The following is a 12,645-nucleotide window of genomic DNA, read 5'->3' as shown; positions in this document are numbered from 1 at the left end:
TCTCAATCATTTCTTATACCTGTTTTCCAAATCATATTCCTCGCTCAAACTCCCCCAATTTCTCATACATCTCTCAAATAGCATGGCTGACTATTCAGCTGAATCCTCCTCTTAGCCAGTCCACCTCTCAGCAAGTTGCTGTACACCTTTTAGTATTTCCCCAAAGGGGGCAGGCTTCTCAGGTTTCTCAGATTTTACTCCAGGCAGCCATTCCCACATCCCTGCCTTTTTGGCAGGTACCTCCACCCCTCTCTTCACTGCTGTTTGCGACGTGGACAACAGCTCACAGGAGCTCCAGAGTGGCCACTGACACCTATGTACTGGGCCTCAGAATCCACTTACATTCTTAACAGGGATTTCAGGCACTGATTTTCATTGTATCTGGATAAACACTAACTGCATCCAACTCTTGTTTTAAGCCAGGAAATCTGTATTAGTATGGAGGCCTGTAACTCTGCAACTGGAACCCCAACAAACACAAAACTTAGGAAAGAGGCAAAAGCATGCCGCCATTCTGACATACAGCACCCCTCTTTAGGGCATGCTGGGTAACGTAAACCTTTACACTAATGGAAGTATCAAAAAAGAGTAAGATAAAAGAGGATGAGGAACTGGAGAAACGAATGTAACACCTGTGATCTGTCTGAGTTTGCAGCAGCTCTGTACTGGCTTCCTAGGAACAGGATAACACAGGCAGCTATCCCATCCCGCTCCTTAGTGCTCCCAGGCACCTTCACCTCCACCAGTTTAGGTACTCCTGGCTGAAACAAGTTTTATAAAATCTACTTAATGCAGTGGTTTGCAATAGATCATTAGAGGGCAAAAGACATTAAATAAATAGCTTGCCTTGTAATGGTGCTGCAAATCTACAAGAGATAAATCCTCTTGCAAGCTTGAATAAAGATAAGTAAAGACAGGTCAAGGTTGCCCACCATTATATATTTTCTTTCTATGTTATCTCATTATAACTAACTCTACCTGGTAGAATTAGTTCATTTAAGTATCTGGAAACGTGATTGATTCAGCACATTAGAAACTGATGAAGAAAACTTCATCTAATTCTGAAATCCAGCCACCAAATGGAATTATGTGGCTCCCCAGAGAAACACCTCAGCTATAACTGATAGCATGAGCGCCTCAAGGAACCAAATTACATTCCAGCTAACACACACACACACACAGAAAAAGAGACACCAGCACAGCCATGGTCATGTGAAATACAAGTAACATTACCAATACCTTTGAATGACATGCACTACAGAAATAAGAACATCTGTATTAAAAGCAAAGCAGTTGGGCTCCTATATTTGCATCATTTTTCTTCCTAGCATCAGTATTCTGGCAAGGAGAGTAATTTCTATATATAAAGAAAAAATATCTACCCAGTGGCATTTCCAGTTGTTTGTTACTGGACTTCCCACCAGTTTATCAGTTCAATTAAAACTGTAAACCACAAAATTGAAAGGCTTCAATGTCTTTCACTCACACCCTAGCCCTGTGAGGATGCTGAACGTTCCTGTGGGGATTTACACATCACCGCATCTACCTGAACACTGGAAACTGGGAGACAGAGCTAAAGCTCATAAAAATTTATGAGACTCATTGCAATGATGTCAACTGGCTCTGGAATGAAACCCTTGTGGTGACGGGGGCATGCGTAAGGCTGAAACATAGCATTCTGTAAAAATAAAAGCCCTGCTTACAGATATGAATATTAACCCTGAAAGCAGTTAAACTGTTAAAATAATTCCCCCAGACAACAAGGTTGAGTGGGGAAGGGATTTGGGGGGGTGGGGGGGTGGAAACAGACCCAAAAAACCCTAATGCCATTTCTCTCTTTTGCATTTATTCAAACAATAAAAAAGCTGGGTGAGACAGGAAAAGAAAGAGTAATCTGAAACTTTATTAAATGCGATCTTTCTCCAATCTTTGTCCTAACTACATCAGACTTGGATTCCATCTCTTGCTCAAACATTCTTAATCTGAATTTGTTTGTCATGAAATTGCTGCTCTTTCACTGTGTCAGAATAATGCAGCCATTACAGCACTGTCGTTTTCATTGAGCATAGCTGGACTCGTGCATTTCATTGTCACACACCCATACTGAAGTAAGTAAGGCTATATGTAATCATCCAAAGAAACTGAAGGAAATACAATAGCACAGGCCACAGTGGAGACATTTTCAGACAGCGCCTGAAGATTAAAACCATCAAGAGAGCTACCTTAGCTTTGATCTACCATTAGTGCTGCTACTTAAAGTATCCTATCTAAAAATGTACAGTAACCTTTATAGCACATCGCTTGCCTTCAGAAAGTGCTTGCCTCAGGTTTTCAGTATTTGAGTCAAAACACACCAAGCTAGATGGCTGTACTGACAGTGCTCTACTCAACCCCTAAAAAACTCCTACTTTCACAGCATTGCTTTATTGCTTCTTTCCCAGCAAGACCTAGGCTAAGAGCTCCAGTGCCCTGCGCATGAAAACTTACCACGAGCCACAGCAATTGCTGTGAAGGAAAGACTGCAGCAATTTATTAAGTTCCTGCCTGGATTTTATGCCCCCAAGTCAAGAGGAGTAAATGAGGGAGGAAACCGATGACCTGCATCTAGAGAGCACTCTCCTTACCTAACAATGCACCTGATACACAAAGCATATTCTTTAACCACTCACCCTTGGATCCATGCCCAACCCATGGTAAAGGGAAGTAACACAATATGAGAAACAGCCCTGTATAATCAGACCTTTCTGTTGAGCCCAAATGAGAACCCAGGAGGAACACAAAAAGTGGAAAAGACTGCTCCTTTCTCCCTCAGGTAAAAAGAACAGTTGAACAGACTGACTCATTCAACAGTCACCACACCAACAAGATAGGCTACTGGTAATAATACTGATACATCACTAAAACTTGTTCTACAGTACTTCCTATAGAACAGTATGGCAAAGGAATAGAGGTAAAAATCCCATTAAGGAATACACGAGTACTGATTTCCCATTAAGGAATAAACAAGTACTGGTTTCCCCACAAATTGGAATCCACAAAACAAAGAACTGACGTCAGCCACTTCTGCAGTCACAGAAATAGCGAAGTATTTAAAGGAGTATCTTGCTTCAAATAATAGCCATTACCAGTTGCTTTAGAGGAAGAGGCACCAAAAAAAAAAAACCATCATAAGGACAGTTCACTCTCTATAAAGCTGACCATAAGAAAAATGTCTTGCTAAGTCCTGTCTACTGGCACTTTCCTTCCAGTCAAAGAATGAGGCTTTGTATTACCTACTAACAAAGTGATGTTATGTCTCTTAGAATAATTTGACCCAATGCTTATGACTGCTGCTCAGTGACTGGCTTTCTGGCATTTTGTGATGGTAAGTTCCATCTGATAAATGGCACTAAATGTGCCCGAAGTATTTTCTCTTCTCAGCAGAAAACAGATTGCTGCAGTTTAACCTGCTCCCAAACCATCAGGTCCCCTTGGATCATCTCATTGTCCTCACTAGCAGCAACTACTCCTATCCATGCTAGGTGATCTAAGTGACACCCACTGATAACCCTTCATCAGTACTGAATGACATTCAACAGTCCTATCCTCCTTTGTCTCCAAACCAGTGTAACACCACATCGTCCCTCTCACCTACAGTAATTTAGTTCTCAGTCTTTTTGGATACCTTGTCAAAAGTTTAAAAAAAAAAATAACCTGTAAACACAATATACACCAGTTTTTCTTTAACCACACTTTGGCTGACATATAAAAATATAGTAGAAAGAAGTCACATCCACCCTCCTGAGACTCTGTGCTAGCTTGCAGATGAAAATAAGCAAATGCAAAGTTTAGAGTCTAGCTCCAACCAAGAAGAACTAGTTGTCACCAGTAGAAAATAAAATGTCAAGGGAGGCCAACTGTATGAAGCAATTCCCAGATTCTGTTTTTCAACTGTCTCAACTGCTTCTTTAAAAGTTTCCTCCCTTTCACTGTTATTTTTCACGTTTTGGATTTCTCTTGCAGGCACACATGAAATGAGGTAACTCCTACAGTAACAGAGAAGAGGGGCTGGCCTTCATTTGACTGCCAACAGATATGTGATCTTTCTTTCCCTTAGTTGGTTAACTGTGGGCTCCAGAAGACAGACTGGTGCTGGCAATTTCTCAACACAGCATCTTGCAGAGATTTCACCTTAAAAGCCTTCCACAAACCTACAGAACAGCAATTTACCAAATTCATTCTAGGACCAGGTGACCTTCATGGTACCCTGATAAACTTTTCTTCTCTCTAGTTAGGTTTGCTGATTTTTCTTAGAGGAGTCAGGAATGAAAGACTGAAAAGACTGAAAAATTAATAATTATTTTCAGGCTACAGTAGCCAGGCATAAACATGCTTACTTATAAATCAGTTTATTTTTTTCTAGCTTATAAGAACAGTAATGGAAATAAATCCATTACAAATACAGACAAGGCTGTAAATAACAACTTATGTTTTATAGCTGAATATAAATAGCAAGACAGAAACTCCTGAAACACACAAACAAGTCTGACTTTTATTATTAATAATGAATGTTTTGCCTTACATAGAACTTGACAAGCCTGATGGATTTCAAAGTGTTTCACAGTACAAGCACATGAAAGAATCAGACAATTCTGGAACAGGGGAGAGCAAATAGCATAATGCACACCTCTCAGATTTCTTTTGGGTAAAAAGATTTGACCCTTGCAAAAAAGTCTTTGAAATATTTGTGATAAAAACTATCTCTTGGTTCATATTTATATGTGCTTCATGTCTCCCTGACAGGAAGGGAGAGAAGTAAAATTGGCCTAAGTACAGACTATGAGACAGGGAAGGCGATGAGAACATCAGCAAGAATGATGTCAGAACTGTCTAAAAGCAAAGAAAAGGGAGTGACAGAAAGGCCAGATTTCTGTGCTGAAGTTGAGACTCCCCCATGAAGTTTATGTTGGCATATTTAGTGGGCCTATGCACAGAGTCAGAGGTGGGACAGCCAAACATGACATCATTCACAAGTGAGCCATGCCACCAGGCCAAAGGGAAGCGAAAAGGATATATGAAAAGTAGTACTGCCCATGAAGATTACAGGGACAGGTACACCCACCAGCCAAGTGAAAAACTTGTTGGAAGCATTGAAACTGCCCAACCATTTTCCCTTTCATTAAGCTTATTCAACAACAAAAAAGGCTAAAGCATCCATTGCAATTTTAATCCACTGCACCCATTACTATTTTTTTAATTAACATATTTTTACTTGCAAAGCAAAGAGGCTTTGAAAAAAGAAAAGGGTAATGCACACAGTGAATGGATGTGGAAACCTAACACAATTGGTAATTGATCTTGGATCAGGAAACAGCTTTCTGTTTTTGGCACTCTTCCCACAACTGAAGCTCCAACATGTTACAACTGCATGATGGAATAAACACTGGTACCAATGAAAACAAATGACAGTAGCTACTACTTACCATGTACAAATCCTCATTGATGCCTAGATATTTCCCATTACCACAACCAACATCAGCCACTATTGACCCTTTTGGCAGTGACCTGAGAAACTCTACAATTCGGGGCCACGGGCTATGCCTTGTACTGCTGAAGTGTGTGGCAATCTCTTCGTACACCTTGTGAACATATTCTTGTTCCAGCTTTGAGGCCTCCATCTCATTGTGGGGAAATGAAGGTTGTACCTGTCTTTGCTGTCCTTTCTGGCTGTCACAGACAGATGGGTAAACTAGATGCAGCAACAGATACACAAAAAATAAAATTTTTTCAAGTCAGTCCTTGTTGGTTAAACTTATTTAGCAAAATATAATTAAAAGTAAAATATTAAAATGAAAAAAATGCTTCATTCCTCCTTTACCTTTTAAAAACTGAAACACAGGTCAAACTGCAGAAGTGTTTGATGACCTTAAAACAAGCAATCTGCCCATGTGTACCAGAGGCCGTTCACAGTGATCATTCATCCTGCTATATTAACAAGGTTTATGTTTTCAAAACTGAGACAGTGCCCCTAATATCAAAGATCATGACATCACTGCAATTCAGCCTCTGAAATTCTGTTCTGAGGGCACAAATGGACTTCAATTCCATGTAATTGTTGAGCCACCTATGTATTATTATCTGTACTCTCCTAAGGCACTTACATGGCTCTATCACTGCAGATCTGACTGCTGCTCCTTCTCTAATGTACTTATTTTCACAGAATTACAGTGCCCTTCAAATAACAACAAAAACTGATGGGAACCTGAAAAATAGCAGCTACTTCTACTCTGGTACATTATTCCAGCACTTGAGGTCCCAATGAAATGCAAGATTCCAGATTACCTGCCTGGCTCTAGAGCAAGCAAAATGCCATCCTGTATAGAGAAACCACAGCAGCCAAATGGATGCAACCAATTCAAGCCATATAGTATGCCTAACCCTGAGCCATTCAGGAACAGCTACCAGGACTGCCAAAACTACCCAAAGGGATAAACCGGTTTGCTTAAAAAAAATGCTTACATATGGGTGATAAATAATCATTTTTACTTGAAGATAACCTCAAGACACTTACTGCAGTTGCAAGGGCTTCTCCTCACTTTCCTGAATGTAAATGATGTCCTTGTTCCCCTTCGATTTAGTGTTAAATCTCCAACATCAGCAGTGATTGTTCCAACTTTCTGCCCAAGCTCAGATGCTTGAATGACATCATATTTTCGGGGTGTAATCCTAAAACAAAGTAACACAAAAGAATAATTTGCATCAGAAAAAAAAAAATCCATCTTTGTAAGAAGGCACTTCTTAATTATTGTGACAAATGTGATTACAACATGCTGTTTAATGTACTGCTGCTTCTCAGTTTTCAACTTACTCAATTTCAGAGGGAAAAAAAAAAAAAGAGGTGCAGACATATGAACTAATGACGTTAAAGTGTTATTTAATTGCAAGTGATTACATTTCCCTTTCCTCCCTTCCTTTCCTTCCATAAAGTTTGATTGTTTATTTTTCTAGGACTTTATCTGAGATACATTTGTTAAAGATAAAATGCACTAGTAAAAATGGTGGCTATGGGCATAAGAGCATAGCATTGGCTGAGCTCTATAGTAGCAGATTGAAGTTTCTTGTTACAAACGGGCATCTCCAATGAATTTTGCTTTGCAACAGAGTTGCTTTTCCATTTATTGACAACAGAAGATGCAAGTAGCAGCACTTGGGAGATTTGCTAAAATGCCTAAAAGGGAGAAACTCTGCTATAGCTCTTCCTTCTTGACCAAAATCTATCTATCAATCAAGCAAACTGGGGGTAGAGCTTCTTAAACTACTTCTGGATTTGTCACTGATCTTAATGGAAAACAAAAACATTGTTGCAAGGCCAAATTCATAAAATGAAAGTGAATTGAAACTTTTCTGGGGTGACAAAAGTTTAAAATAATTTTATTAAGAGATATACATTACGAAGAAGTACTGAAACCAAGAATTTTCAATAGCTCTACAAATGCATCTCTCAAAGTTAGGAAGAGAAAAATGAGAAAGTAAAATGCAAAACACAACATGAGAGAAGAGAAACAGCTGCACCCACATGTGGTTTCCCATCACTTGCACATGGGAAAAAGTAGATACTCTTGGAACAAAATGGAAACTCTTCAGGGAAATAGCTTAGCACTTCAAAGCTGTTACTGTCACACTGAAACGCTTCATGAACTTAGTCATCAAGGAGATTAATACAGAAATTTCCTCAAGGAAGAAAAAAAAAAAAAAATCACCTCTATGGAATTGGCCTCTCAGTGGAGCCCCTTCAGAGCTGCTGACTTCAAAGTACTTGACTCCCAGCAGGACAAACTCTAAGTATAAAACTGACTTCCATATTGGTTAGCTGAGTTTAACCCTCATAGGTTGAGCCAAAAGGGGGAAAAAAAGGCATCTTACATCTTTTAATAAAGCAGAGCATTCAGTCTCAAATTTCTATTGGAACTTTTTTGCAGGTCACATGAAACCACTGACCAGTGTCTGTTCTTAACCAAGAAGAATGATCCGAATGCCAGGAAGGCAGCCTGCAGCCTGGTCAGCATTCCCGTACTTTGCTGTATGCCATCTTTCCTACCACAGCGGAGTTGATCTCTAATCAAGCCACAGGGAAAAAGAGTGCAGGTCCTTTCTGTCTGGAAATCGGGAAGCAACACATTGATGCTCCATCTAGATGTTGCAAAAAGGAGACATGGAGCAGCCCCGAGAATGGAAATCTCCCAAAGGCAGCCATGGAAAGGATGGGATCTAATAAAGAACTGTCTTGTTCATGGCAGATAATGAAGCTATGATGAAATAGTCAGCTGAGGGTGCCCAAGACTCCCTGGACAGGGGAACTTCAAATCCTGAGTTTGCAGATTTTCTATTTTATTTTATTTTGTACCTGCAGCAATAAGCTAAGCATAGCAGCTAATATTTTCAGAAGTAATTCTTCTTTTTCAAGGTTCTAGTTTCAACCTACATAATTTCCTTTTGCCTACACTACAAGCAAGAACTCTAGACAAAGGCTAGGCTAAAACCAGGCTTCCCAATATCAAAAATAAAATGCTGCACATCATCTTGCTTGGCACAGAGTTGTTTTACTATTGCAATGTCAGGAATGGTGTTTTGCCAGGTTACCCAACCAAAAGTGAACCTCATCAGAAAAAATATTAGAAATGAACCTCATAAAGGAAAGCCATTGTTTTACTTTCACCTATGAGACAAAAACAGCATGCATCTTTTGCTCTCCTTGATGACACTATATAGCTTATTTCTTAACCATATGTTTCTCTTTCAGAGAGAACAGAATAAAAAAACCTTTTCCTGTGCACTTTGTTAACAGGGTCAAAATGAAGTCTCTCATTCCCCTGGCATCCACATATACACACTGAAAACATTTCCAGAATAATTCCAAAACTGAACCTTTTGCTCTCTAGTTTGACTTCTTGAGGAGTAGATAAAAGGCATCACAAATGATCTTAAATACATCCTGACGTTATGTATGCAAGTGAATTAACTACACTTGCTTGCTGGATGATTAAACTTGTTGATTACAATAGTATGCTTCACTAGCATGATGGAAAGCTTACTCCAACTGAGTATCTTGACCCACTACTGCTTTTAAAAATATAGAGAAAAACTATTTTTAGGAAAAGTGGACAAGAACTGGGACAGGAATAACTTACACATGAGTAGAAAGATCTGGGATCTTCATTTTAAATGTAGTTTATGTCATTGGTTCTCAAAAGACAACCATCACTTGAAGGTACAAGTGAGTTAAGTAATAACCTCATTCCAGTTCTTAGTAGGCAGGTACACTACCCCAACTTGAATGCCTGCTGGCAAGTACTGCAAGTGCCCTGCATGCATCCTTCTCCCTCCTGGGAGTTTGGCTGCCCAGGGCCAACTTGGAAAGAGCAGAGCTGGTGGCCTTGGAAAAAGCTGTCATGAAGACAGCCAGAGGCCTCAGCAAGGGCCACCCCTCCTTTCCCTGAGAGCTGCTTTTAAACGGAGGCTGTCTCGTTGGGCCTTGCCCCAGCTACAGCTCCAGACGCATCCTAGCTGTGTCTGTGCATGGCCACTGCCACGCTGATCCGGGCCTTGACCCACGGGCTGATGTCCCAACCTAGCCTCAGCCCAGTCCCATGGAGCTGCCTGATGCCTGGGGTTGGGGGCTGCCTCCCAGCTCCCCAGGCCAGAAACGTCACTGGAAATATTCAGTCACATGGAAACTGCACTACGCTCTCAGAGTTGTAGATAACCTTCACAAAAGATGACTGACAGTATTTGACAGGACAGAATAAGAAGCTTCATAATGCTGGTATCAGCGTTCAGTCTTGTATACCAAAAAACAAAGTACTTCACTGCCCTGGGCTTCTACAATGATGCACATTAGGAGTACCAGCTGCTTTTTACAACTATTAACTTAATGACGGAATATACAGGTGGTATAAGCACTCTATAAAAGTGAACAATGTAAAGGTCATTGGGGAGTTCATATTCACCCTTCCTCATAATACAAATTAACCAGTAAAATTAAAAGGTAGGAAATCTTCTGCCAGTAAAAGGATTTGATGTTTAATTTACACAGAATGTAATTAGTGTCTCCATTTGACTTCTGTAACCAGTGACAGCTTGGGTCAAACAAAGGAAAAAACATTTACCATGGGCATTTCTGTCCAGTATGAGGGTTTCCACATTCTCCTGAAGTGCACTACTGTCACTCTCAGAGCTCGCCAATGTTTTAGCCTTTTCACCAATTTCGGCACTCCTATTGCAAGTATCTCCCAGTGGTGCATGACTTAAAAAGCATGTATTTAAACCCTACAATAAGCAAAGCCTCAAGACATATTTCAAGAAATCTCTTTTCCAGGATCCCAAATATGCTCAGTACAATGCAGCCTTATCAGTAGTTAGTGTGTCCCTAAAGCAGCTGGGAAGAGCTGATTGTGATCCAATGGGAAAAGCTGTGGGCTGAAAAGAAAGGAAATGGTGAAGCTAACTGCACTACAATCAATTCTTTGCCAGCTCAGAATCATTGAGGACTTTCACACCACAGATGTAAGTGAGCAATTTCTGAGCGAAACTTCACTTGCGACAGCAGCAGGAAACTGCAGCTCAGGGACTAGCAATTAGCTTCCTAAAATCCCCAATTTTTTCAATTTAACCTGAGCAGCATCTGAGCAGAGGAGTGAATTTGTATATTAATTACAAAACTTGACTTGATTTCTTCCAGAGCAATTTTAAATACAGAATGTCATTAACAACATATATTATTCTTCTATTATCAGCAATGCAGGAACTCTTACACATACCCATGTGTCCACAGGTATCTGGATTCTCCAGCCATCACCAATAAACTGCATCGGGGCAGCATAATTGCCACTGTACAGCCATCAGGGTGTTTGAAATCCATCACAATCTAAAAAGAAACAAAACCAGCCACCAAAAGTGAGCATGACTTACAGAGCTTCATATACACATCAGGCATTCTTAAGCCCTAGCTTTGTTTGCCTCTTCAATACGTTTATCAGAATATTGCCATGAAATAGCTACGTATTTCCTAGGGATGCAAAAGCCTCTCGGTCTCTGTCCTCAAGATCTCTCCCTTTCAGCACTGTGTTCAAAAATCTGAGGCAGTCAAATATATGTGTGTATATAGATAATTAAAATACTATAAATTTTTTTTCTTCTTCTCACAGTAATATCTATCTTTGTGAGAACATGGTAGCACCATTTAATCTCTATGTGTACCTGTGAGGTAGGAAAGGATTACTTCCCCTCAACTAAAGGCAACTGCGTAAGAGGAAGAGAAGGCTCATTTGCTGTAACTCAGCCATGTGAAAGTTAGGTACCTGGGCTAAGGCAGGCAGCTACCGTCTTTTTGTGAAGTCTATGCAGAGAGAGAAAAGTATCTCCACGGAGTGATTCATCCTAATCTAAAATGTAGAGCTAAGTGATGTGGAATGACCCTATGCCCTCTGGAGATGCCTATCCATTCACAGCAGATTGAGCTGAGACAATTAACTCAGAGTAGATACACAACATTTAGATAACCAGTATTAGGTCAGATAAATAATTTCCAACCTGCCCACATTCTTGTAGGTTTGCAGCACAACAAGCACATGCAGTCTACCAAGATCCTGACTAACATGCCAACTACCAGACCATCCTTTTATTTGCCACCTGGCTTCTAGCCATGGCAATACATTGAGGTAACACTTTCAGCTCCAATTTCACAGCCCAGATGGCAGTGCTACATTTTGCTTCTGCTTGGGCTAGGAATGTTATCCTTTTACATTTCCCAAATGAGAGAAACTCTTGCCGTGGAAAATAAGGAACAGGTCATTTAAGCAAGCCAAACAAGTTACAGAAGACTTACCAAAAAAGAGAAGTGGTCAAAAACTATTCAAGTCAGCAATTCCAGCTACACTGGAGAATTAGCACCATGAAAGTGCTGCCACCTGATTTGTAACCTACTAAGTATGCAATTTAAAAGCAGACTTACTACAGTATGCCAGATCGAAACAAATTAAGCAGTTCCGCTTCTGCATACAGATGCATTTAACAAAGAGAAAGCAGTGGTGCAATGATCAGTCATTCAGCACAAAATCGGCAAGACGGAGATTGAATAAGCAAGACTTTTAAACACTACAAATTACCACTTACATCATTTACTATTTAATGTTGTGCACACTGGAGCAAACTACAATGGCATTTACATTTTTAGGAAAAAAATTATTTACGCCGTAGTACCACCCACATAGAGTGACACAGCTTCTCCTGTTGAGCTATCTAAATTTAATGCAAGAAATGACAAGGGTGACAAACAGTGGGGCTGAAAGGGGAAGAGAAATATGGGGGAACAGGAACAAACCTACCTTTGAGCTCTGATTAATTATATGAAAAACTTCAATAGCTACACAAATAGATGAATGGCAGCCACTTGCTAATATACTCCTTCCCTTGCACTTAGCTATTTCTTCTAGGTATCCTTAAAGAAGCATGGGGTGAAGAAGGAGAAAACACAGTGGCTTCACAGATCTGATGGGGAGGCTGTCCTGTAAAGCATGACTAAGCGTAAGCCTCTGTAAAAAGATGTAGCTATCTGGCAAGGCAAAGAAACCAGAGGATGACTAATCCGGACCAGCAAGTAAGGAAAGG

The 12,645-nt window shown here is 40.2% G+C and overlaps 1 protein-coding gene across 2 annotated transcripts in view; it reads right to left on the bottom strand.

The window, feature by feature from the left end:
- Positions 1-12,645, bottom strand: part of ALKBH8 (alkB homolog 8, tRNA methyltransferase) — a 56,363-nt gene that overhangs the window by 9,942 nt on the left and 33,776 nt on the right. For both annotated transcript variants that reach the window (XM_072850602.1, XM_072850603.1), the window contains exons 8-10: positions 10,797-10,903; positions 6,551-6,705; positions 5,463-5,728 (exon numbers count right to left, since the gene is read on the bottom strand). In XM_072850602.1, the coding sequence (XP_072706703.1) occupies positions 5,463-5,728; positions 6,551-6,705; positions 10,797-10,903 (528 nt within the window). The remainder of the gene's footprint in view (positions 1-5,462; positions 5,729-6,550; positions 6,706-10,796; positions 10,904-12,645) is intronic.

Source organism: Ciconia boyciana, chromosome 1 (assembly GCF_034638445.1).
Source record: "Ciconia boyciana chromosome 1, ASM3463844v1, whole genome shotgun sequence".
Lineage (NCBI taxonomy): Eukaryota > Metazoa > Chordata > Aves > Ciconiiformes > Ciconiidae > Ciconia > Ciconia boyciana.
The sequence above is the reverse complement of the archived record's forward strand: the minus strand, read 5'-3'. Positions and strand labels throughout refer to the sequence as shown.